Below are 27,589 nucleotides of genomic sequence, written 5' to 3'. Positions count from 1 at the left end.
TACAGGCATGAGCCGCCATACCGGCCTGATTTTTAAGTTTAAGAACTCAGTGAGTCTTCAAGCCAGTGCAGATCTGTCACTATAAAAAGCTGCCACCAGGCCCACTCACACCTGTAATCTTAGAACTTTGGGAGGCTGAGGCAGGATTGCTTGAGCCCAGAAGTTTGAGACCAACCTGGGCAACATGACGAGACCCCATCTCTAGGAAAAAATTTAAAAATTAGCTATTGTGGCCCCAGCTACTCAGAAGGTTGAGGCAGGAAGATTGCTTGAGCCCGGGAGGTCAAGGCTGCAGTGAGCCGTGTTTGTGCCATTGCACTCTTGTGTGGGCGACAGAGCAAGATCCTGTTCCCCAAAAAAAGCTGCCACTGGGGCCAGGTGCAGCGCCAGTCGCCTGTAGTTCCAGCTACTTGGGAGGCTGAGGCAAGAGACACAACCTCTTTAAAAAAAAAAAAAAAGCTGCCACCAGTCTGTCATTTTCTATAAATGCAATCAGTTGATTTTTAACAGTTTTGTTTTGGCAACCAATCAGTTTTACCTAGTTCTTATAGACCACTCCTTTAGCTCTGGCCACATTCATCAGCACAAATGCCTGCTTTTCTCCCGCTGCTCAAGTCTGCATTCTGAAATGAGGTTTTGTTCTCTAGAGCTTCTCTTTAATGTTAGCTTATTTCAAAGAGTAGCTGCTAATGATAAGGAGGTCTAACCTCCAGTCTGATTCTTACAGAAAATAATGCTAAATCTCCAAAAGCTAGGGCAATTGCAGATTATTTTGTGATAAAATATGCTGTAAGGCAGTAGAAACAATATACCTGATAAAATACACCTGGAGAAGGCATGGTCTTCCTTCTACACAGCCAGAAAGAAACCCACGGTGTCATGTGTTCATAATACCACTCCAAGTACAATGGACTAACTTAAGTACAAAAGAGGTTTTAATCATTTGAAAGGGCACAGATGTGAATGAAATTCAAGATGTTTTAATCCCAGATCCTGGGGTCAAATCACAACGAATTTTAGAAGGTGCCAGAGACTGTCAGTCCAAACTTGTATATATGAGAAAGCCCTAGATTTTCTAGTATAGTGTGTGATTTTCATCCTGAATTTATTTTATGTTGGGGTGCCATTCCAAGATCCTGGATGTAAAGAAACATGATTAGGAGGCTATCACATTTCAGATCCAAAACAAGTAGAATACATCAGTTACCAGTTTTTTCTTACAGTATCAGCTTCAAAGATTCATATACTCAGCCAGGCACAGAGGCTCATGCCTGTAATCCCAGCATTTTGGGAGGTCAAGGCAGGTGGATCACTTAAGGTCAGGAGTTTGAGACCAGCCTGGACAACATGGTGAAACCCTGTCTCTACTAAAAATACAAAAACTAGCAGGGTGTAGTGACGCACACCTGTAATCCCAGCTACTCAGGGGGTTGAGGCAGGAGAATCGCTTGAAGCCCGGAGGTGAAGGTTGCAGTGAGCCGAGATTGCGCCACTGCACTCCATCATGGGTGATAGAGCCAGACTCCGTCTCCAAAAACAAAACAAAACAAAAAGATTCATGTGTTCTATTCAGTTAAATGGTTAAGATAATAACACTTTCATTCCAGTCACAGAGGATAACTAGATCCTTTTTTACTAGGTTAAATATGAGTTTATTTTCAGTTAGCACCTGTTCATTTACTTATTCTGGATTAATAAAAGGCTGAAAGGCTGTAAATATTAATGAGTCAGCATGATGGCCTTTGGCTTCTTCAGAAAGATTGCATGATAAACTCCCCCACCCTTTTCCGAGCAGTCTACCTTACTAGGAAAGGCAGTTTCCTGTCGTGGGCAATCTGTCATTTTTGAATAAGGGCAAGAGTCTGAGGTCCATTCTGAGTCACTATGAATAGAGCTCTAGTATTGGTTGGTCCCCAGGGAAACTGGTGGTTAAATACTGTGAGAATCTTTATCAGACAGGAAATGACAACTCATTAAAATACTAGCCGTTAAGCCTGTTTAGATCACTGCCTGGGGTAGGAAGGAAAATTTAACTCTATAATGTTTGACTAAAATGTGCACATTTCTGAAGATGGAGAATTATTTACAAGACGGTTACCGAGAAAGGGAATTGCTAGGCTGTCTTGTTGCTCATCTTCTCCCACACCCTCTTTGCCTCTTTTGTACATATAACAGATCAGCTTGTAATGGGAGTAGGATAGGGAAGGGCTTTAATTTCATTCCTGAAAGTGTATCCTACTAGTGCCTTAAATGTAAAATTCAGTCTCTTCAGCAGAAGAGGCGGTTGTTGGCTTCAGTTAGAACAGGATCATTTTCTATATAGGAGTCTACTCCTGTGCTCCTGGGCCAAATCTCAATTGATAAAATTCTCTGGGGTCAGAGGATAAATTTGATGTATTGATTTACATACAGTGGTCCTCATTCAATCAAGAAAATTCTAAAGACCCTGATGTTCATTTAGAACATAATTAAATTTTATAACTCTGGGCACAGGTTTTCAGTCTCCTGAAGTTGGGCTATCCAGATTTGGTGGGGGCGGGGACAGGGGCTAGCTCTGTTGCCCAGGCTGGAGCAACCTCTGCCACCCAGGCTCAAGTGATCCTCCCACCTCCTGTCACATGCCAGCATGCTCAGCCAATTTTTAAATTTTTTGTAGAGATGAGGTGTCACTATATTGCCCAGGCTCATAGGCTCAAGTGATCCTCCCACCTTGGCCTCCCAAAGTGCTGGGATTACAGTGAGCCACCAAGCCGAGCACCCTTTCCTTTTTATAGTACCCTGACCTGAATCTTCTCCTGAAAAATTTTTTTTTTTCATTTATAAGCTTTCAGGGATCTGACTTATGACACCCTGAGATTCTTTAGACTTTGTGATTAATCATCAGAGGGAATACTAACCCAGCACAAACAATGAAATAAAGGTAAAAAACTGTTGTGCCCAGACTTTTTTCTAAGACAAAAGGCTTATTACTCTTTGTAAAGAGGCTGTCGCCTCCTTACTAGAATTTATGTCAGAATGTTTTTCAGTACGGTAAATATAACCTATATGCTCATATTAATGCTGAGATCCTCAAAAAAGTATTTGAGAAAGGAGCAGAGCCTATATTAAATAAAAAATTTATTTTGCTGGTAAAATATTCTTAGGCTTAGAGACTTCAACTGCTTAGACTTTAAGTATACCCTCTGTAAATAGGGCTAAACAACAAGGTGAATCAATCTTTTTTGTTTGTGTTTTAAGAGACAGGTTCTCCCTCTGTAGCCCAGGCTGGAGTGTAGTGGTGTGATTTTAGATCACTACAGCCTCGACCTCCTAGGAGGGCTCAAGCAGTCCTCCCCACTCAGCCTCTTGAGTAACTAGGACTACAGGTGTGCACCACACCTGGTTAATTTTGTGTGTGGGTGTAGAGACAGGAGTCTTACTATGTTGCCCAAGCTGATCTTGAATTCTTAGACTCAAGCAGTCCTCCCACCTCAGCCTCCCAAAGTGCTCGGATTACTCGCATGAGCCACCCTATCCTGTCTGGCCAGATTTCAGATCTTATTTATTTATTGTCTGTCTATCTAATCTATTGATTTATTGAGAGAGAGACAGGGTCTTGCTCTTTCACCAAGGCTGGAGTGCAGTGGTTCAATCCTAGCTTACTTTAACCTTGAACTTCTAGGCTCACAGGATCCTCCCATCTCAGCCTCTTGAATAGCTAGGACTACAGGCACTTGCCATCACACCCAGCTACTTTTTTAAACTTTTGTAGAGACAGGGGTCTCACTATGTTGCCCAGGCTGATCTCAAACTCTTGGCCTCAAGTCCTCCTGCCTCAGCCTCCCAAAGTGCTGGGATTACAAGCATGACCCATCACACCCAGCCTAAAATACAGATTTCTTGTCACATAAGTGATTTCCAGAAGCAGAGTAACATATATATTAAAAACCATAGAAAAATAATAGATTTTGTTTACAATTTGGCAAGGGCTCTTGGCAGAATTTTGCCCAAGTGTTATTTTGAATGGATTTTTTTTTTTTTTTTTTTTTTTTTTTTTTTACGATATTTAAGCTTGCCAAGAAGTTTGTCTTAGGTCTGTTTAACAGATTCTAGGTATGTAAGCATGGGAAAATATTGTTCCCATGAAACCAATTTTGAGCTCTGAGTAGGTTTCGAGTCTGTGTTTTTTTCTTTAAATAAAAAAAAAAATTTATTTGCATTCCTGAGGTTTTTGTTTGTTTGTTTTGTTTTTTTTGAGATGAAGTCTTGCTCTTGTCACCCAGGCTGGAGTGCAATGGTGAGATCTTGGCTCGCTGCAACTTCTGCCCCCCCGGTTCAAGCGATTTTCCTGCCTCAGCCTCCCGAGTAGCTGGGTTTACAGACGCCTGCCACTATGCCCGGCTAATTTTTGTATTTTTAGTAGAGACGGGGTTTCACCATGTTGGCCAGGCTAGTCTTGAACTGCTGACCTCAGGTGATCGGCCCGCCTCAGCCTCCCAAAGTGCTGGGATTATAGGTGTGAGCCACCGTGCCCAGCCTCTGAGTTTTTTTTTTTCTTTTTTTAACAGAAGTTAACAATAACAAAAGTGTAAAAATCGCCACTAGCATCATTTGTTGGAAATGTGTTTGTTTGTTTCGGAGACAGGATCTCACTATTTTACCCAGGCTGGAATGCAGTGGCTATTCACAGGTGTGATTATAGCTTACTAAGCCTCCATCCCAACTCCCAGGCTCAAGAGAGCCTCCTGCTCAGCCTCCAAATTAGCTGGGACTACAGGCATGCGCCACCATGCCCGGTGGAAAAATTTTTTTTAATCTTATATTTGTTGTTATGCTTGTGCCAGAAATAAAAATATGAAGATACTACTACCCACTAAGATTTTTCTACCCACTGTGTTCAAGGTTCACAGCAAGGAAAAGCAAATGAGATCAACTTTTTTTGTTTGTTTTTGTCACCTAGACTGGGGTGCAATCTCGGCTCATTGCATCCTCCACCTCCCATGTTCAAGCAGTTCTCGTGCCTCAGCCTCCCAAGTAGCTGGAACTACAGGCACGTGCCACCACGCCTGGCTAATTTTTTAATATTTTTAGTAGAGACAAGATTTCGCCATGTTGCCCAGGCTGGTCTCGAACTCCTGAGCCATGGTGCCCAACCTACTTCTCTTTTTGTTTTTCTAAGGCTTTCTCACCTAGAGCAAGTACCTACTTACATAGCTAGTTTAGGTATATTTTAGTCCTGCAGTTGATTGAAAAAATAGTTCTATGTCTGTTTGTTCTCCTACTTTATGTTCTTCTATGTCACAAAATTGTAATTGTTTGTTTTGTTTTGTTTTGTTTTGAGACGGAGTCTTGCTCTGTCGCCCAGGCTGGAGTGCAGTGGCACAATCTTGGCTCACTGTAGCCTTCGCCTCCTGGGTTCAAGTGATTCTCCTGCCTCGGCCTCCCAAGTAGCTGGGATTACGGACGCCCACCACCGTGCCTGGCTATTTTTTTTTTTTTTTTTTTTTTGTAGTAGTAGAGACAGAGTTTCACCATGTTGGCCAGGCTGGTCTCGAACTCCTGACCTCAGGTGATTTGCCCGCCTCGGCCTCCCAAAGTGCTGTGATTACAGGCATGAACCACCACACCTGGTCGAAATTGTAATTCTTTGAATTTAATCAGAGCTTAAGGGCAAATTGGAGGACTTCCCCAATTTAACTATGGGATGAGATTAGCATCTTTAGCAAGGTGCACAGGGTTGCAAGAATGTAATGGCTTAGGGAGAATGGCATTTAGGGTATTTCCTAAACCAACTATAGAAAGCCTTTGAACTGTGTTGCAAATTATTACTCCCACCCCGTGTGTGCACTTTAAGTTAATCTTAAATGTCAGAATGGACTCTTGCTTCTGGTCTGCTGCTTGAGAATAACTTGACGGATGAGATTTAGAGCTGGCATTATTGTTTGCCTTAAATGCATGTTAAGAGTGAGAGCTTTGGCTGGGCACGGTGGCTCACGCCTGTAATCCCAGCACTTTGGGAGGCCGAGGTGGGCGGATCACAAAGTCAGGAGTTCGAGACCAGCCTGACTAACATGGTGAAACCCCATCTTTACTAAAAATACAAAAATTAGCTGGGTATGGTGGCACGGGCCTGTAATCCCAGCTACTCGGGAGGCTGAGGCAGAAGAATCGCTTGAACCCAGGAGGTGGAGGTTGCGGTGAGCCGAGATCGTGCCACTGCACTCCAGCCTGGGTGACAGAGTGAGACTCCATCTCAAAAAAAAAAAAAAAAAAGAGTGAGAACTGTGATTTCTGTTTTTATCTAGTCCGTTACTAAAATAGCTTTAGTGATAATTAAGCAAACTATAGTATAAGAGTACTTTGTTGAAGCTGAGGCATCAGTAGCCTAAGCCATTGTAGAGGTAGAGAAATGAAAAACAGAAGTAACTAAAATTTTGATGACAGTTTGGTAAACCAAGGTGGGAGGATCTTTTGAGGCCAGGAATTTGAGACCCACCTGGGCAATATAGTGAGACTCCATCTCTACAAAATATCAAAAGAAAAATAATAATAATAATAAATAAAACTTTTAACCTCTTGTCTGTTTTCAACTGTTTTCTTAGTCTTTCATGGAAACCTACAGAGACACATAACAAATTGGTATATTAATCTCAGCATTATCCTCAAGATAAATTATACATCATGTGAATACACATCATGTGATGTACTCTATCAGCTAAAATGTATTTATCAGCTAAAGTGTATCTCTTTTTAAAATTATTATGGGTACATGAAGTGTATCTCTTAATGGACTTACAATGGCAAATTATTTACCTTTTCAAATTATTTTGAAGGGAATCTAGAATTATTATTTCCAGTCCCTTCCTCATTCCCCTAAACAACAAAAACATTATACTCTTTCTAACATTTGGGTCTTGGTTCTTAATTTTCTCTTAAATAATGGCTTGACTATGGCTATCCCTGGTAGATTTAAATGACAACTTAGAGTACTGTTTTTTATTTTCGTTTTTGTTTTTGTTTTTGTTTTGTTTTGAGACGGAGTTTCCCTCTTTTTCCCCAGGCTGGAGGACAATGGCGCACTGCAACCTCCACCTCCCGGGTTCAAGCAATTCTCCTGCCTCAGCCCCCCGAGTAGCTGGGATTACAGGCACCCGCCACCACACCTGGCTAATTTTTTGTATTTTTAGTAGAGACGGAGTTTCACCATATTGGCCAGGCTGGTCTCAAACTCCTGACCTAAAGTGATCCGCCGCCTTAGCCTCCCAAAATGCTGGGATTACAGGCGTGAACCACTGCACCCGGCCTTGTTTTTGTTTTTGTTTGAGACGGAGTCTCACTCTGTTGCCCAGGGTAGAGTGCAGTGGCATGATCTCGGCTCACTGCAACCTCCACCTCCCAGGTTCAAGCGGATCCTCCTGCCTCAGCCCCCACTAGTAGCTGAGATTACAGGCACGTGCCACCATGCCTGGCTACTTCTGTTTTTTTTTGGGGGGGGTGGTGGGGTTTTTTGGGTTTTTTTGTTTTGAGGCGAAGTCTCGCTCAGCTGCCCAGGCTGGAGTGGAGTGGTGCGATCTGGGCTCACTGCAACCACCGTCTCCCGGGTTGAAGCGATTGTCCCATCTCAGCCTCCCAAGTAGCTGGGATTACAGACATCTGCCACCATGCCCAGCTAATTTTTTTTTTTTTTTTTTTTTTTTTTTTTTTTTGAGACAGAGTCTTGCTGAGCTGCCCAGGCTGGAGTGGAGTGGTACGATCTGGGCTCACTGCAACCACCGTCTCCTGGGTTCAAGCGATTCTCCCATCTTAGCCTCTCGAGTAGCTAGGATTGCAGGCACTCGCCATCATGCCTGGCTAATTTTTGTATTTTAGTAGAGATGGAGTTTCACCATGTTGGCCAGGCTGGTCTTGAACTCCTGACCTCAGGTGATCCACCCGCCTCGGCCTCCCAAAGTGCTAGGATTACAGGCATGAACCACCGCGGCTGGTCTAATTTTTGTCTTTTTGGTAGAGACAGGGTTTCGCCATGTTGGCCAGGCTGGTCTTGAACTCCTGACCTCAGGTGATCCACCCGGCTCGGCCTCCCAAAGTGCTAGGATTACAGGTGTGAACCACCACGACTGGCCTAATTTTTGTCTTTTTGGTAGAGACAGGGTTTCACCATGTTGGCCAGGCTGTTTTGTTTTTTTGCTTTTTTTTTTTTTTTTTTTTTTTTTTGAGACAGAGTCTTGCCCTGTCGCCCAGGCTGGATTGCAATGGCATGGTCTCAGCTCACTGCAACCTCCACCTCCTGGGTTCAAGCAATTCTTCTGCCTCAGCCTCCCGAGTAGCTGGGATTACAGGTGTGTGCCACCACACCTAGCTAATTTTTGTATTTTTAGTAGAGACAGGGTTTCGCTGTGTTGACCAGGCTGGTCTCGAACTCCTGACCTCGTGATCCGCCCACCTCAGCCTCCCCTGGTGCTGCAATTACATGCGTGAGCCACTGCACCTGGCCAGAGTACTGTTAAAGTGAAAAAATTGATTTATGAAAAGGAAAGTTCTTATAAATAGCAGTTTTCTTTGCTTTTTTTTTTTTTTTTTTTTTTTGAGACAGAGTTTCACTCTTGTTGCCCAGGCTGGAGTGCAGTGGCATGATCTCGGCTCACTGCAACCTCTGCCTCCCAGGTTCAAGAGATTCTCCTGCCTCAGCCTCACTAGTAGCTGGGATTCTACGCATGTGCCACCACGCCTGGCTAATTTTGTATTTTTAGTAGAGACGGGTTTGCTCCACGTTGGTCAGGCTGGTCTCGAACTCCTGACCTCAGGTGATCCGCCCGCCTCGGCCTCCCAAAGTGCTGGGATTACAGGCATGAGCCACCGCGCCCGGCCACATAAATTTGCAGTTTTCAAAGTCAACCTTTTTGTGCATATATTTATATACACAAAAATATATATATTATATATTTAATATATTAAATATTTAAAAATTGTATATATTTGTTATATTCATGTCATTTATTTCTAGTCTAAATGGATGAGCTATTTGCATTCCCACCTGTAATATATAAGGAAAGATTACTAGTCTGCCTTCCTAATACAAGTCCACTTAAAAGTCAGGGCCGGGAGCGGTGGCTCAGTGAGAGGCTAGTCTGAAGGTAATGAGTTCTCTCAATTGTTCACAGCATCTTTGATGTCTGTCACAGGTCTTCTGGTCTGATCAGTGCAGTATTCACATTTATTATATATGTCTGTTCGGGCCTTTTGTACATCCTTCAGTATTCATTAAAGAGTCTTTTTTTTTGAGGCAGGGTCTCTGTCACTGAGGCTGGAGTACAGTGCAGCTCTGAGCTTCCTGGGCTCTCACTGTAGCCTCCTGAGTAGCGGGTACTACAGGCACATGCCACCATCCTCAGCTCATTTTAGGGTTTCACCATGTTTCCCAGGATGGTATTGAACTCCTTGGCCTCCCAAAGTGCTGAGATTACAAGCGTGAGCCACCTTACATGGCCTAAAGGACCTTTTTAACAACTTCACCCCTCACTGATCTCTCTTTTCTCCCTGCAATTCCTTCAGTATATATCTTCTGTACCAAAAACTTTAATATTGAATTGTAAATTATTTTGTTCACAGATCAGTTCGTGTGTGTGTGTGCGCATCTGCCTATGTTTTGAATCCAAATCCCCATAATTGATTTTAAGTTCCTTGTGGGCAGTTTGGTTTTTTTTGGCTTTTTTCCCAGCAAAAGGAATCAATTAAGTATTTGGTGACTGATAGATAAATAGGATTAAAGAAAAGAATCAGCCACAAGTTAGGGATATGTTAGCATCTGATAAAATATAATAGCAAAAACTCTTCTATTCCTGCTTTTTGTTATAAAAAGCGGCAAGGAATTGTTCTAGAAAAGAAGTGAAGGCCAGGCGTGGTGGCTCACCCCTGTAATCCCAGCACTTTGGGAGGCTGAGGCAGGGGGATCACGAGGTCAGGAGTTCAAGACCAGCCTGGCCAAGATGGTGAAACCCCATCTCTACTAAAAATACAAAAAAATTAGCCAGGCATGGTGACAAGCGCCTGTAATCCCAGCTAGTTGGGAGGCTAAGGCGGAAAATTGCTTGAACCCGGTAGGCAGAGGTTGCAGTGAGCCGAGATCGCACCACTGCACTCCAGCCTGGGCAACAGAGCAAGACTGTGTCTCAAAAAAAAAAAAAAAAAAAAAAGTGGAGTGAGGCCAGGCGTCCTGGCTCACACCTGTAATCCCAGCATTTTGGGAGGCCAAGGCGGGCAGATTACTTGAAGTCAGGAGTTTGAGACCAGCCTGGGCAACATGGTGAAATCCCGTCTCTACAAAAATACAAAGATTAGCTGAGCGTCGTGGAGGGCGACTGTAATCCCAGCTACTTGGGAGACTGAGGCAGGAGAATCACTTGAACCCGGGAGGTGGAGGTTGCAGTGAGCCGAGATCGCGCCACTGCACTCCAGCCTGGGGGACAGAGCGAGACTCTGTCTCAAAAAAAAAAAAAAAAGAAATGAAGTGAATTTGAGTCAGTATACTTAATAGGACAAGCATTAGGCAGTGTTGCAAGTACATATTGGAATCTCTTTGGCTGGCTCTAAGAAAGAGTTTGAACTTATTTATATCCTTAGCCCTATGTGACAGATAAGAAACTAAAAGGTACAGAAAATAGAGATGTTTGATTTTTCTAAGTTGCCCCAAGCTACCGTTTTTAAAAACGCCTGCAAGCATGTCTAAAACAGGAGCCTGTTAGCTACAGTTGCCAAACCGGTTTAACAGCACTGCCTCCATGTATCCTGGGTGAGAAGGAGCTCCGAGTACATAAATTTATCAAAGATCACTATCCCAATCATCTCAGAACAAGTTGTTACTAATGTACTGGAGTTTCTGTGCAAACCGTCTACCATAAACCATGAAAGGATTCAAAGTTCATAGTTCCTTCTTTGTTCCTTTGTTAATCACTGACTTCTGACTAGTGGGAGGTGCCTCCCAAGCTTGCTAATGCATTCTTTTTGGATAAGGATGACGCACAGATTGTCCTAATAAGGACTTAGATTGAGAAAGACCGCCCCCTCTGAGAAGAGGGGACAAGTCAGAGAGAGGGCGGGCAGTTTCTTTTTTAACTAGGGATGACACAAGCATAAGTCATTTCCTTATTAATTGGTTCAAACCAGTTCTTACAGGAACTGGTGGTGATAAATGTGGGACTTCTGAGAAGTCATTCATTTTATTCTTTGTGCCACACCAGAGTACAGTATCAGCTGAGCTGGCCTTACTCTGAGGACTAACTCTTTTGCTGGAAGCGGTTCCTGATTTACAGCTCTTGGTTTCTCCCAGACATGTTGGTGGGAGAGATTTTGCTTTTTAACGGGTTGTTAGAAGAAGTAAAATTTTTTTTTTTAACTAAAAAGAGCTCACAGAATTTCAGCAGTTCTCTGATTTTTATATTTTATTCCTCTCCTATCCAATCCCTGCCTTTTGAGTCCAGGTGGTAAGTGCATTTTCTTTAACTTTTTTCCTGCTTTTCTTCCCAAATGTGTCTTTTTCTTTGGGCTACTGTACCCTGCTTCCAGTGCTGTCCCCGGCATAGGTCCATCTCTGCAGAAGCCATTTCAGGAGTACCTGGAGGCTCAACGGCAGAAGCTTCACCACAAAAGCGAAATGGGCACACCACAGGTAAGACTTTAATCCGGTTTCTTCTCCCCTCTGGGAAGTTTTGGGCTGAAATTACATTCACAGCTCTCACTCACATTTTTAGGCAAGTAAGTGAGGTTGGTTTGCCAGTGTTCCTTGACAGAAGTTGAGTGTCTGTGTATGCTCTACTGGGAAATTTGTCTTTGTCTTAAACTAGAAAGTGTAACTTCTGTACATCTTCTCCCAAAAACAAGGGTAGAGCCAATGGAAAGTAATGGTTCTGTTACATAGAATGAGTTGTTGCCTTGATCTTAAATGATGTATTTGGTAGATATACTTCCCAAGTGGATTAAAAAGTTAAAACTTACAGCGTAACAAAGTATTAGACTTACTGAGGTGACTTGAATATCTCCCTTTGATTTTCACTCTATTTTTCTTTTCACCCGTGAGAAAATGATAATTTTTTAATAAACCAAGGCTCCTACCATAGCTGAACTTTAAAACTTAGACTGTCTTTTCTGTAAACGATTCTGAGGCAAAGGGAAATGACTAGAAGAGGATGAGTAAGCAATAACCTGAAATGGGAAACTCGAGGGAAGCACAGTTTGGTTTGGTTTGGTTTGGTTCATTTTTTGTTTTTTTGGGGGTTTTTTTGAGACGGTGTTTCGCTCTTGTTGCCCAAGTTGGAGTGCAATGGCGCGATCTTGGCTCACTGCAACCTCCACCTCCCGGGTTCAAGCGATTCTCCTGCCTCAGCCTCCCAAGTAGCTGCGATTCCAGGCACGCGCCACCACACCAGCTAATTTTTTGTATTTTAGTAGAAACAGGGTTTCACCATGTTAGCCAGGCTAACCTGACCTCAGATGATCCGCCCGCCTTGGCCTCCCAAAGTGCTGTGAACCACCGCGCCCAGCCGGAGCACTGTTTTTTTAATGGCCTTGCACCTTCTTGTGGACCTTTGCTGCCCTCAGTTGACCAAACATGACATCAGAAACAGATACATTTGTGTGTTTTAAAAACAGCTCCTAATACTGGAACAAAAATATTTAACTGTCCTGACAATACTCACGAGTATCTGCATGGCGACTTCAGAATTGAGTTTAATCAAAGAGTTTATTCTTAGGTCCTAGTAGAAGAGCTAACCTCACACTCACCCCATTCTAAACTATATGATTCAACACTGATTTTACATCCAACAAAGTGAAATCTTGATAGTTGGGTGTAAAAAGGAGAGGAATGGAGATTTCAGAGTAGCTGCGGTTGCTTACTTTTCATTTTTAATTCTTTAGGTTTTGTAAGTTACACACTTCAGGTTTTCATTATTTTCCTTAAAGCATTATAGATGATCCTCTTTTTACTACTGAACTAATGAAGCCTTTTTCATTGCATTGTTCTGCATTTATTTCTACAGGGAGAAAACTGGTTGTCCTGGATGTTTGAAAAGTTGGTCGTTGTCATGGTGTGTTACTTCATCCTATCTATCATTAACTCCATGGCACAAAGTTATGCCAAACGAATCCAGCAGCGGTTGAACTCAGAGGAGAAAACTAAATAAGTAGAGAAAGTTTTAAACTGCAGAAATTGGAGTGGATGGGTTCTGCCTTAAATTGGGAGGACTCCAAGCCAGGAACGAAAATTCCCTTTTCCAACCTGTATCAATTTTTACAACTTTTTTCCTGAAAGCAGTTTAGTCCATACTTTGCACTGACATACTTTTTCCTTCTGTGCTAAGGTAAGGTATCCACCCCGGATCCAATCCACCTTGTGTTTTCTTAGGGTGGAATGTGATGTTCAGCAGCAAACTTGCAACAGACTGGCCTTCTGTTTGTTACTTTCAAAAGGCCCACATGATACAACTAGAGAATTCCCACCACACAAAAAAAGTTCCTAAGTATGTTAAATATGTCAAGCTTTTTAGGCTTGTCACAAATGATTGCTTTGTTTTCCTAAGTCATCAAAATGTATATAAATTATCTAGATTGGATAACAGTCTTGCATGTTTATCATGTTACAATTTAATATTCCATCCTGCCCAACCCTTCCTCTCCCACCCTCAAAAAAGGGCCATTTTATGATGCATTGCACACCCTCTGGGCAAATGGATCTTTAAATTTTGAGACAGTATAAGGAAAATCTGGTTGGTGTCTTACAAGTGAGCTGACACCATTTTTTATTCTGTGTATTTAGAATGAAGTCTTGAAAAAAACTTTATAAAGACATCTTTAATCATTCCAAAATTGTGTCCGTTTTCTTGAGCGTTTTGATTTTTTACTTTTCGCTTATATCAGCTGAATGGCAGCCTTGCCTAATCCACCTACAACAAGAATTTCTTAAGCCTTCTTTTATTTGCATGAGACAGCCACTTACCAAGGCATGTTTTGTTATGCTGAAACTGGGCTGCTGCATACTGCTAAATGGCACCTCTGGGATTGGCCTACCTGGGGATTTCTTGGTTCGTGAAAACAGGAGAGGAAAGAGATCTCATACAAGTGAAAGGATACTGGAGAGAGAAATTACCCATTTCTAAGAAAAACCACACTCTGTCGTATCTGTGTTAATGTTTTCTAGCGTGTACTCTGGTTTCAACAGACACAAATTTATATGTAACCCAGTTTTCTTGCCTTTCTGTAAGTGTTTTATTCTTAATGTGATTTTTTTCCATCAGGATGTTTTTGATTCAACTTGTTCATTTTGTTTTGCTTGGGAGGAAAATAAACAATTTTACTTTTTTCCTTTAGGAGCATTATGAGCATTATGTCAGAATAGAATAGAATTGGGGTTCGATCTTAACAGGCCAGAAATGCCCAGTTTTTTGGTTTGTTTTTGTTTTTGTTTTTTTATCAAATCCTGCCTGAATGTCTGCTTGTTTTGCCTACCATCGTGACATCTCCATGGCTGTACCACCTTGTCGGGTAGCTTATCAGACTGATGTTGACTGTTGAATCTCATGGCAACACCAGTCGATGGGCTGTCTGACATTTTGGTATCTTTCATCTGACCATCCATATCCAATGTTCTCATTTAAACATTACCCAGCATCATTGTTTATAATCAGAAACTCTGGTCCTTCTGTCTGGTGGCACTTAGAGTCTTTTGTGCCATAATGCAGCAGTATGGAGGGAGGATTTTATGGGGAAATGGGGTCAGTCTTCATGACCACAAATAAATAAATAAAGGAAAACTAAGCTGCATTGTGGGTTTTGAAAAGGTGATTATACTTCTTAACAATTTTTTTTTCAGGGACTTTTCTAGCAATATGACTCTTACTTGACCTTCTTTGAAAAGCATTCCCAAAATGCTTTATTTTAGATAGATTAACATTAACCATAATTTTTTTTAGATCGAGTCAGCGTAAATTTCTAAGTCAGCCTCTAGTCGTGTTTCATCTCTTTCACCTGCATTTTATTTGGTGTTTGTCTGAAGAAAGGAAAGAGGAAAGCAAATACGAATTGTACTATTTGTACCAAATCTTTGGGATTCACTGGCAAATAATTTCAGTGTGGTGTATTATTAAATAGAAAAAAAAAACTGTTTCCTAGGTTGAAGGTCTAACTGATACGTTTGACTTATTATGACCGTTTATGCACTATCTTTCAAATGAATTTGCTTTCAAAATAAATGAAGAGCAGCTGTCCTTCTTTCCTCTTTTAAGTGTTCAGCTGTGGCATGCTCAGAGGTTCCTGCTGGATTCCAGCTGGAGCGGTGTGATACCCTTCTTTTTCAGCTGTTGGTGCCTTCCTTCTCGGATCCACCAAAGTGGAGACAAATACATGATCTCAAAGATACACAGTACCTACTTAATTCCAGCTGATGGGAGACCACAGAATTTGCAAGTGGATGGTTTGGTATCACTGTAAATAAAAAGAGGGCCTGGGAATTCTTGCGATTCCATCTCTACTTTGTATAAGTCTCATTTTGTGCCTTACACATCTGCAGTATTTATCATGTTCCAACTTGGTGAATGTCAAGCAGTGCAGTACATCAGCAGTTTATCACTGAAGAGCTGAGGAATACCTCCCTTAAAACAGACAATGTCGGCCGGGCACAGTGGCTCACGCCTGTAATCCCAGCACTTTGGGAGGCCGAGGCAGGCAGATCACCTGAGGTCAGGAGTTTGAGACCAGCCTGGCCAACATGGCGAAACCCCATCTCTACTGAAAATACAAAAAATTAGCCGGGCGTGGTGGTGCACGCCTGTAATCCCAGCTATTCAGGAGGCTGAGGCAGGAGAATCCCTTGAACCCAGGAAACAGGTTGCAGTGAGCCGAGATGGCACCACTGCACTCCAGCCTGGGCGACAGAGCAAGACCAAAAAAAAGACCATGTCACATGAAAATGTGCAATGTCCAGTTTTCCCATAGTTTTCTGTATTGTCTGTATGCATAATCTGGAGTATGAGTCTGGGAAGAAAGAGGTGTTTAGTTTCATTTGGATAGTGGCCACCTCTCCATTCCCTACGAATGCTAGAATGAAGTTTCTTTTTTTTTTTTTTAATTTTTTATTTTTTTGAGACAGAGTCTCGCTCCGTCGCCTAGGCTAGAGTGCAATAGTACAATCTCGGCTCACTGCCACTTCCGCCTCCCAGGTTCAAGCGATTGTCCTGCCTCAGCCTCCGGAGTAGTTGGGATTTCAGGCGCCCACCACCATGCCAGGCTAGTTCTTGTATTTTTAGTAGAGACGGGGTTTGGCCATGTTGGTCAGGCTGGTCTCAAACAACTGACCTGAGGTGAGCCACCGTGCCCACCTAGAATGAAGTTTCTTAAATACACTAATTAATTATTGAAACATATGCAGTATTGAGTGCTCCTACACAAACAAGCTCAGCCTCTGCCCCCAGTGTGCTCTGTGCTATCCACAGCCTTAGAACAACATGAGGCTTTTTGTCATTTCACCAGTCATTCAACAATGACTCATTTGGGTATGGATCATGCACTAGCTAAGTAAAATAGCCAGTTGCACTCATGTACCCTGAGGCGAATTGTTTAGCCTGACCCATGTGTAAGAAGGTCATCGAGATTCCCAACCTTTTAGTGTCAAAAAGCCTCCATATATATTACTTTTAAAACCCATTTTCCCCCATGTGCAATGGTCTATGTTAATGACGGTTCGGGTTTCTTCTACGTTGTTTGTGACCTGAGAAAGTTTAAAAGAGCCTCAGTTTCTTTCATCTATAAAACTAAAAGAGATAGAAGGACAGTTTATCTAAGGAATAAATCTGGTAACATGTAAGAACTGAAATAGGCTGGGTGCAGTGGCTCATGCTTATAATCCCAATACTTTGGGAGGCCAAGGCAGGAGGATCCCTTTTAGGCCAAGAGCTCAATAAATAGGGCCGGGCATGGTGGCTCACGCCTGTAATCCCAGCACTTCGGGAGGCCAAGGTGAGCGGATCACCTGAGTTCGAAACCAGCCTAACCAACATGGCGAAATCACGCCTCTACTAAAAATACAAAAAAGTAGCCAAGCACGGTGGCACATGCCCGTAATCCCAGCTACTCGGGAGGCTGAGGCAGGAATCGCTTGAACCCAGGAGGCAGAGGTTGTGGTGGGCTGAGATCTTGCCATTGCACTCCTGCCTGGGCAACAAGAGTGAAACTCCGTCTCAAAACAAACAAAAAAAGTTCAGTAAAAGTACAGCAATAAAAGTTATCCACCTCCACCACCCCAGCTTTTTTTTTTTTTTTTGAGATGAGGTTTTACTATGTCGCCCAGGCTGGAGTGTGGTGGCACAGTCATGGCTTTTTACAGCCTTGACCTCCCAGGCTCAAGAACTTCTCCCACCTCAGCCTCCCTGGCAAGGACCAGCATGAACCACCATACCTGGCTAATTTTTAAACTTTTTGTAAAGACAGGGTCTCAATATTTTGCCCAGGCTGGTCTTGAATTCCCAGGCTCGAGCGATCCTGCCTTGGCCTCCCAAAGTGCAGGGATTACAGGTGTGAGCCACCATGCTGGGCATTCCCAATAAAAGACTGAGGCTGGGCACAGTGGCTCACGCCTGTAATCCCAACCTTTTGGGAGGCCAAGACAGGATCACTTGAGGTCAGGAGTTCAAGACCAGCCTGGCCAGCATAGTGAAACCCTATCTCTACTAAAAATACAAAAATTAGCCAGGCGTGGTGGCATATGCCTGTAATCTCAGCTACTCGGGAAACAGGCAGGAGAGTCACTTGAACCCGGAAGGCGGAGGTTGCAGTGAACCGAGATCGTGCCACTGCACTCCAGCCTGGGCAACAGAGCAAGACAACATCTCACAAAAAAAAAAAAAAAAAAAAAGTGAGCATCTGATATACATGCAAGAATTTCACGACATTGCATTCACTTCTCCAGAAACAAAGATACATTTTAAAATGCTTTCTTAGCATATGTGCTCTTGTTTTCTATCAGATACTCTGTAAAACTTTTGATAAGTGAAAAATTTACTGAAGAATTTAAAACCAAAAACAGTTTTTTGACTTTCCCACCTGAAAATATTGACCATTTTCTTTTTTTTATTTATTTTTTTGCACACAAAAACAATAAACATTTTCTAAAAATACATACAAACAAAAAGATGGCTTTTTTTTTTTTTTTTTTTTTTTTGTGACGGAGTCTCGCTCTGTCTCCCAGGCTGGAGTGCAGTGGCGCGATTTCAGCTCACTGCAAGCTCCGCCTCCTGGGTTCACACCATTCTCCTGCCTCAGCCTCCCGAGTAGCTGGGACTACAGGCATCTGCCACCTCGCCCGGCTAATTTTTTTTTATTTTTATTTTTAGTAGAGACAAGAGTTTCACCATGTTAGCCAGGATGGTCTCAATCTCCTAACCTCGTGATCCATCCACCTCGGCCTCCCAAAGTGCTGGGATTACAGGCGTGAGCCACTGCGCTCGGCCAATATTGGCCATTTTCTAGTTTATTTTCATTATAAAGAATATTGGTTATCACGGTTGCTCATGCCTGTAATTCTAGCACTTTGGTAGGCCAAGGCGGGCAAATCACTCCTGAGCCCAGGAGTTCTAGACCAGCCTGGACAATATAATGAGACCTCTCTACAAAATATTTAAAAGTTAGCCAAGTGTGACGGTATGTGCCTATAGTCCCAGGCTGAGGTGGGAGGATCACCTCATTAGTGAGCCGTGATTGTGTCACTGCACTCCAGCCTGAGTGACACAGACCCTGCCTCAAGAAATATATATATAAATACTAAAAAAATCTGGAAGCTAAAGAGGAGAAAAGGGAGTATCAGCTTTTAATACTTGTTACAAGGTCAGTCTAGAAAATGCAGTGAGATTTGCTGGGTAAATAGGTTTTGAACCATGAAAAAATTGATGGCACGCAAGATCTTCCTCAATAGACTTGAGATTCTCATTTCTATTAAAAAATACAAACAACTGTTTCATTTTATTCATAAATAATTTTTCGAGGTGCTACAAAAAAATTAAAACTAAGCAGGGGTTTAAAGTTTTTGAAAAGCCAAGTAACATTTTATCTCTAACATTTATTGAAGCCTCTCCAGTATTTACACAACGTAAATGAGATACTACACACAAAACCCTTGTGTCTGAAGATAAATTTATTTATTCCCAAAGACAACAAGAAAAGAAAGCACATCATGTACTTTAAACTTTAGAAGCAACTGAGTTATTTGTGTCTGGTGGACAGGAGCTAAGGATCCCATCCCTTCCCAACAAGGCCAAGAGTTCACCTGAGGTAATGCATTTGCCTTGGGGGTGAGGCCTTGAATTGCAGCAAATAACCTGTGTGTATTCGCATATTTAACCAGTACTCTTAAGAAGGATTATACGAAAAACCTGTTCCAGACAGCTGCTTACTCATTGCTTTTAAAATTGTGTGGTGCTGGGATTGGCAGGTGCCAACTGTTTGCTCATTCTCTTTGACCCACTAGCCTTGCAGTTTGCTGTGTGGGTGTCGATACTCCTAAATTAAAGCAGGGAAGGGGTGGTTTTAGATGGCTTTTAACACCTGCTCTCCACCCAAGCACCCTGGATTCATTTGATATCTGGATTCTAATTCTGTAGTCAGGAGACTGGCCCAAACTGTGGCCCAGAGAGAAGTGAGTCAGTTGCAAGTGGCTGGCTGACTCTATGGGAACAGAAATAAAATGCAGCTTAGAGAGTTTGTCAGCCAAATCCACAAATGTGTGGCTTTTTGAAACATTGGACATCTGTTCCTCTTAATTTAAAATAAACTTTTTTTTTTAAAGCACAAAGTTGCTTGGCTCCTTGTTTCTTTGTGTCCGCAGCCATTGCTGCTCTAATTTAGGAACCCTAGGATCTGATTTAGGACATTTGGAATCTTTAAGGCACATTCGGTCTAGAAAGTGGAACTGAATTGCTTTGGGAAGGCAAGAGGATGATTTTACAGTATAGGATTCATGTGGAAAGCCCCTTCCGCAGTAATCAACCCAGGTGTCCAACCTGTTAACCATTTCCAAATGACTCAGAGGACCTAAAGGGAGGGCCTGAACACACTCCAGCACTGTTTCTACAATTTAGCCTTTATTTGCATTGGAAACCACATTCCTGAATTCTTGAGGGGGCAGGCTCTGGCTTATTCTGCGCAACTGACTTCAAGTGGGACCCCTGAGCTACCTAGGTAAGCAAAGAGCCATCTCTGGAGAGTTACCAGGGAGGAGGATCTTTCTGTGAACTTGCTTTGATGACCTCCACCCAAAGCCCTTTGAGGAACAGTTTTGTTTATTCAAGGAGCCCTTGGCAGGTCACTCCTTCCCTACCACAAATCTAATCCAAATGTGGCATTTTCCTTCGAGGCCGTCTATCCCTTTTGGGGGACAAAACACATCAGCTTTTCCCTTCAGACCACTTTTGACTGAAGCAGTGATCAACATTGCTTAATTGTGTTCCAGTCTGTTTCCAGTGGGGAAAAAATGCTTTAGGGGAGTGAGGCAGTTAGGGATTTGAAAACAGGGATGGTGCCGCCTGAAGGTGGGGAATGACTTAGATCACTGTCTTCCTTTGGCTCCTCACCATGTTGTGTGGAGGAAACAAAAAGCAGCTCAAGTTCACTCCTCTTGGCAGTAGTGCAGAAGCCTGGCTTGCCACGGCCCCGGAGAACCATGTTTTTCCCAACTTTTTTTTTTTCTTTTGAGACGGAGTTTCACTCTTGTTGCCGAGGCTGGAGTGCAGTGGCGCAATCTCGGCTCACTGCAGCCTCCGCCTTACAGGTTCAAAGCGATTCCCCTGCCTCAGCCTCTCAAGTAGCTGGGATTACAGGTGCATGCCACAACACTCGGCTAATTTTTTGTATTTTTTTCAGTAGAGATGGGGTTTCATCGTGTTGGCCAGGCTGATCTCGAACTCCCAACCTCAGGTGATCCACCCGCCTCGGCCTCCCAAAGTGCTGGGATTACAAGCATGAACCACCAAGCCCAGCCTTTTTTTTTTTTTTTTTTTTAATACAGAACACAACTTTGAGTGTCATTCTTGTGCAGGGGCCATGCTAATCTTCTGTATATTGTTCCAATTTTGGTGTATGTGCTGCCAAAGTGAGCACCCAGCTTCTTTTCATTAGTTAAAAAGATGAAGGCCAAGACTAAGGCAAGGAGGCCTTTCTCTGCCTTTCACTTTTTAGTGCACCTCATAGTCACTTGCACTTGAGTAAGGACTGCTAAACCTCTCTGAGAGCTGCCAGATGTTCCTGCCTAGCCTCACGTTGTTGGTTCTTCAGACACCTCTTCATTCTGCCCATTGCACCAGCCCTTTCCCACCTCCATGTTCCCTCCATGGTAATTTCTTTGTACACAACAACCACAGGGAGCACCAGCAATCAAGATTAGCTCCCAGGAACTCTGGCGTGCCCTGTACCAGGAAGCACAGTGGATTACTACAACTTTTGATAATGATTGTTTGCTTTGTACCAGGCATTATTTTCAGGCCTGTTTCACATGTGTTGTACTTAACAACCCTATGAGGAAATTAAGGCAGGGTGGTTCAGTAATTTGTCAAGGGAAACAAGGAAGTAGAGCGGGCAGCAGAGGCGTTCTGGCTCTGAACCACTCTGTTCTGTAGAAATCAGTGCAAAAGTCCAAGCTTCAGCATACTTGTTTCATCTTGTGATCACAGGTAGTTTTTTTTGTTTCGTTTTGTTTTGTTTTTGAGACGGAGTCTCGCTGTCGCCCAGGCTGGAGTGCAGTGGCGCGATCTCCGCTCACTGCAGGCTCCGCCTCCCGGGTTCACGCCATTCTCCTGCCTCAGCCTCCCGAGTAGCTGGGACTACAGGCGCCCACCACCTCGCCCGGCTAATCTTTTGTATTTTTAGTAGAGACAGGGTTTCACCGTGTTAGCCGGGATGATCTCAATCGCCTGACCCCGTGATCCGCCCGCCTCGGCCTCCCAAAGTGCTGGGATTACAGATGTGAGCCACCGCGCCCGGCCCTGATCACGGGTAGTTGATGGAGAAAGGAAGATAACAGAAAATCAAGGCCACAACCTCGAATTTTGCTATTTAAATAGATGAGCAGCCTTTACTCTTCCCTGTATCGCAGGGTTGGAAAAACCAGCTCCATTCTTAGCCATCCATGTGGGCAGATTCCCAGAGTGGTGTTTGCTGTAATTATGATTTAAAAGCAAGGTTTTTTGTTTGTTTTAAGGAGACGGAGTCTCCCATGTTACCCAGGCGGGACTCCAACTCCTGGGCTCAAGTCATCCTCCCGCCTCAGCCTCCCGAGTAGCTGGGACTATAGGCACTCACCACCACACTTGGATAAAAGTAATTTCTATTTCTACAGTCCTTTTTTTATTTTTCAAAGTATTTTAATGTCTTGAGTTTGGGTTTTATTTTGAGACAGGGTTTCACTCTGTTGCCCAAGCTGAAGTACAGTGGTGCGATCACAGCCACAGCTGACTGCAACCTCCACCTCCCAGGCTCAAGCAATCCTCCCGCCACAGCCGCCCCACTCCCCGCCAGTAGCTGGGACTACAGAGCTGCACCACCACACCCAGCTAATTTCTGTAGTTTTTTTTTTTAGTAGAGACAGGGTTTCACCACGTTGGCCACGCTGATTTTAAACTCCTGAGCTCAATCAAGCCACCTGCCTCGGCCGCAGGTGTGAGCCACTGCACTCAGCTAGGAAACCCTTTTCTGATCTTTCCTCATCAGCAATGATCTCTTCACACTTCCTTTCTTAGGGCCTTCACCTCACTCTCTATTATAGTTATCTGCATATACGTATAAAATCCCTCAGAAGACTGCAGGCTCCTGGAGGGAGGAGATCTGTATCGACAACTTTTTCTCTTCTTCACAGCACCTTACACCAGTGGGGATTTAAAAAGTGAATACAGGGCTGGGCACCGTGGCTCACGCCTATAATCCCAGCACTTTAAGAGGATGAGGTGGGAGGATCACCTGTCGCCAGGAGTTCAAGACCAGCCTGGCCCAACATGACAAAACCCTGTCTCTATTAAAAATACAAGTTAGCTGGGCACAGTGGTGAGTGTCTGTAATTCCAGCTACTCGGGAGGCTGAGGCATGAGGATTGCTTGAACCCAGGAGGCAGAGGTTGCAGTGAGCCAAGATTGCACCACTGCGCTCCAGCCTGGTTGACCAGGTGACAAAACAAAAGTTTCCTGAGGGGAGTAGTATTTGAATTGACAAGGTAGGGGGAGTGAAACGAAAGGTATTCTAACCAGAAAAAAACTCAGACACCACGAAAGAACAAATAGGGGGCTGTGTGTAGGGTAGGGAGAAAGACAGGATCAGGTTTTCCACTCAAGTCCTCTGTAGCTCTGCCTTAGCTCGCTGTTTAGTTTCCTTAAAGTACCAACCTAATTCACAGCTAGTTTATTTTCTTGCTAGTGCTTGCCACACTAGAACATAAGCCTGGTGAAAGGAAAATAAATCTTGGGACCCCAAAATCACTAAGCCAAAGAAAAGTCAAGCTGGGAACTACTTAGGGCAAACCTGCCTCCCATTCTATTCCTTAAAAAGATAGCTACTAAGATTTCTTTTAAAAAACTGCATACCGGGGCTGGGCACGGTGGCTCATGCCTGTAATCCCAGCACTTTTGGAGGCCGAGGCAGGCAGATCATAAGGTCAGGAGATCAGGACCATCCTGGCTAATACGGTGAAACCCCATCTCTACTAAAAATACAAAAACTTAGCCGGGCGCGGTGGCGGGTGCCTGTAGTCCCAGTTACTCAGGAGGCTGAGGCAGGAAAATGGCGTGAACCCGGGAGGCGGAGCTTGCAGTGAGCCAGGATAGTGCCACTGCAGTCTGGCCTGGGCGAAAGAGCGAGACTCCGTCTCAAAAAAAAAAACAAAACTGCACACCGGCCGGGTATGGCGGCTCACGCCTGTAATCCCAACACTGGCAGGCTGAGACTGGCGGATCACCTGAGGTCAGGAGTTCGAGACCATCCTGGCCAACATGGTGAAACCCCGTCTCTACTAAAAATACAAAAATTAGCCAGGGGTGGTGGAGGGTGCCTGTAGTCCCAGCTACTCAAAAAGCTGAGGCAGGAGAATCGCTTGAACCTGGGAGGCAGAGGTTGCAATGAGCCGAGATAAGAGCCACTGCACTCTAGCCTGGGTGACAGAGGGAGACTCTGTCTCCAAAAAAAAAAAAAAAAAGAAAGAAAAGAAAAAGAAAAAAATGAGAGAGAAAGAGAGAGAGAGAGAAAAAAAGCATTAGAAAAACAATGGGTGACCGGGGAGTTAGCTCATGCCTGTAATCCTAGCATTTTGGGAGGCAGAGGCTGGTGGATCACCTGAACTCAGGAGTTCAAGACCAGCCTGGCTAACATGGTGAAACCCTGACTCTACAAAAAATACGAAAAATTGGGCTGGGTGCAGTGGCTCACGCCTGTAATCCCAGCACATTGGGAGGCCGAGATGTGCAGATCACCTGAAGTCAGGAGTTCGAGACCAGCCTGACCTACATGGAGAAACCCCGTCTCCACTAAAAATACAAAATTAGCTGGGCGTGGTGGCACATGCCTGTAATCTCAGCTACTTGGGAGGCTGAGGCAGGAGAATTGCTTGAACCCGGGAGGCAGAGGTTGTGGTGAGCCGAGATCGTGCCATTGCACCCTAGCCTGGGCAACAAGAGCGAAACTGTCTCAAAAAAAAGAAAAAACAAAAAATTAGCTGGGCAGGTTGAAACGCTACTGTAGGTCCAGCTACTTGGGGGGTTGAGATGGGAGGATCATTTGAACCCTAGGAGGCAGAGGTTGCAGTGAGCCCAGATTGCGCCACTGCACTCCAGCCTGGGCAACAGAGAGAGACTCCATCTAAAAAAAAAAAGAAAGAAAATGGCAAGGAAGGACCCAAAGAACCCCTGAAAAGACAGCAATGCCCATCACCAAGCCAGAAATATAAAGAAGGCAAGTCTGAGGAAGACAGACTATTCTGTTTTGAATATGTGGAGGGGTGATAATGACCAATAGGATGGTGGAGCCTGTAATATTCTGTATCTCAGGCTTCCTAACTCCGAAACTTCTAGTGAATGCGCCGTTCTTTACACCACACTGTAACGTCTGTCAGTGAATAAGCTGGACTTCTTCAGAGAATTCTCCAGGGTAACATGTCCTTAAGCCTGGTTATGTGGTGGTGTTGTTAAAGAGATGGCACTGTGACTGGACCTCAGGGCCACAGTAAACTTTTAAAATTCCTCTCCCCAGTATCCCACTGGCTTAACCAATGGCCCCTCCCTTTGAGAACTGAGAGGATGGTAGTTCCTGGAGAGATCATCTGTCTTTATAAGGAGAAAAGTTTGGCAATGTGATTTCCTGTATGTTTCTACCGGAGTCCAAGATTCCAGCAGTGCTAGCCTAGACAGCAGTGGCTGCATCCTAGAACCCAGAGGTCAAGAGTGTTCCCAAGTCAGCGTGAGGGCATCTTCCCAACTGCCTTTGCCAAGCCAAAAGGCAGAATCACGACTTTGTTACACCTTCTGGAGCATGTGGTTGAGGCGGCTTTCCATTTGGCTGCTTTGGTGCTGAGCCTGTTTACATGTTTCAGTAAATGAGTTATTGCTTATTGAAGTTGGCTGGCTAGGAGCTCAGAATAAACAACATATAACCACAATGACACCACTCTCCAGGAGTACCAGAGTTCAGAGGGAGAGATCTGCTTGTATGTTCCCCTCCCACGTGGGTGCGTAGTTCTCAAAGCCTGGGAGGACTGGGGTGTCCCTGTTCCCGGCTTTCTGATGGAATCAGACATAATGAGATGCCTTCCTGGTAGAAAGTGTGTATGAAAGTACTTTGCACAATCTCAGAAGGAAAAGGGAGGGCACTGCTTTTAGAAAAACGTACGAGATCAAAGAAGTTTTCAGATGTTCTGCATTTTCTCCTTCAATTATAAAGAATTCATCTGAGCATAAAAGACTCCCTGATCTCTGTAAGAAGAAGTAAAAACTTCTTTCATACACAAAAGTTTTCCTACTTTATATACTTCTTTTTAGACTGCTTCATTTATTTTTTGTGGTATATTTATTAGTCTTCCCTGAAGTAGGCAGTGTTCATTAGAAGAACATGTTCAGACGTTAAGTCCCCAAAGTTAATCTTTAATTTCTCCCTTCTTCCTGTGCCACCCGGATGAACTTGGAGTGTCCAGGAGTTCCTACACCCCATCTATGTGACAATTTGCAGAACAATTTTTTTTTTTTTTTTTTTTTTGAGACAGAGTCCTTGCCAGGCTGGAGTGCAGTGGCGCATTCGTCACTGCAACTCCGCTCCGGTTCACATTTCCTGCCTCTCAGTACTGATAACAGTTTTTTTTTTTTTAAGACAGGGTCTCACTCTGTTGCCCCCTCCAGTGCTGGATCACGTGCCACCGCCATTTTTTTTTTTTAAGACAGAGTCTCACTCTGTTGCCCAGGCTGGAGTTCACTGGCACGACCTTGGCTCACTGCAACCTCTGCCACCCCAGGCTCAAGCAATTCTCATGCCTCCACCTCCAGAGTAACTGGGATTACAGGTGCATTACACTTGGCTAATTTTTGTATTTTTAGTAGAGACAGGGTTTCACTATATTGGCCGGGCTGGTCTCGAACTCCTGACCTCAAGTTACCTGCCCACCTCAGCCTCCCAAAGTGCTGGGATTACAGGCGCATGCGCCACCATGCCTGGCTAATTTTTGTATTTTTAGTAGAGACGGGTTTCACCATGTTGGCCAGGCTGGTTTCAAACTCCTTGCCGCAAGTGACCTGCCCACCTCAACCCCTCAAAGTACTGGGATTACAGGCATGAGCCACCGTGACTAGCCCAACGATGTTTCTTACTACTACTTATTACCATCTTCTGATTTACCAGACATTCTTCCACTCTTCAAATTGTCTCATAATGGGGGCTTTAACGGGCTTCATTCGCTGTGTGCCTGTAGGGTTGCAGCTTTACATTTCTTCCAGAGTTTTTAGACATTGATGTTAATCTGTTCAGTAAACATGGAGTCTTTACCAAGAGTCAGGCATATGCTCTTCAGCAAAGAATATGCCAAGTGGTGGCCCCCTAGTGGCCAGAGGCCAGGTCTAACTCATTATTACCCTGCCCTAGCACAGTGTCCTTCCTTGCAGGTGTTCAGTCGATGTTTGTTGAATTAAGCTCACATCCTGCCTCCTTCATACTCATCGCATGAGTCGAGCTTAAGCAAAGGCCTTTTTTCATCAAAAAGGAAACTCCCGTCTTTTACCTTATGTCATGTTTCTTAGCATCATGTTCCCATGACCTCTCACCTAGTAAGGACAAATTCTGTTCAACTCCAGTTTCTACAATTCCCAGCAGTTTGCTCCTGAAATATTTAGAACAGCCTGTCTCATAGAAATACACTGCAACCCATATACCTAATTTTAAAACAATGTACTGCCAGGCACGGTGGCTCACGCCTGTAATCCCAGTGCTTTGGGAGGCCGAGGCGGGTGGATCACCTGAGGTTGGGAGTTTGAGACCAGCCTGACCAACATGGAGAAACCCCGTCTCTACTAAAAATACAAAATTAGCTGGGCGTGGTGGCGGGTGCCTGTAATCCCAG

The 27,589-nt window shown here is 43.9% G+C and overlaps 1 protein-coding gene and 1 non-coding gene across 4 annotated transcripts in view; one reads left to right on the top strand and one right to left on the bottom strand.

The window, feature by feature from the left end:
* VMP1 (vacuole membrane protein 1) overlaps positions 1–15,499 on the top strand; it is a 133,796-nt gene extending 118,297 nt beyond the window's left edge. For all 3 annotated transcript variants that reach the window (XM_030828386.1, XM_003278486.4, XM_003278485.4), the window contains 2 exons: positions 11,542–11,644; positions 13,014–15,499. In XM_030828386.1, the coding sequence (XP_030684246.1) occupies positions 11,542–11,644; positions 13,014–13,157 (247 nt within the window). In that variant the 3' untranslated portion in view covers positions 13,158–15,499. The remainder of the gene's footprint in view (positions 1–11,541; positions 11,645–13,013) is intronic.
* Positions 15,500–21,007: 5,508 nt separating this feature from the next.
* On the bottom strand, positions 21,008–21,114 carry LOC115838417. The gene has a single exon (XR_004033446.1). It is a non-coding gene; the product is annotated as a U6 spliceosomal RNA (small nuclear RNA).
* Positions 21,115–27,589: the final 6,475 nt, after the last annotated feature.

Source organism: Nomascus leucogenys, chromosome 14 (assembly GCF_006542625.1).
Source record: "Nomascus leucogenys isolate Asia chromosome 14, Asia_NLE_v1, whole genome shotgun sequence".
Classification (NCBI taxonomy): domain Eukaryota; kingdom Metazoa; phylum Chordata; class Mammalia; order Primates; family Hylobatidae; genus Nomascus; species Nomascus leucogenys.
The sequence above is the reverse complement of the archived record's forward strand: the minus strand, read 5'-3'. Positions and strand labels throughout refer to the sequence as shown.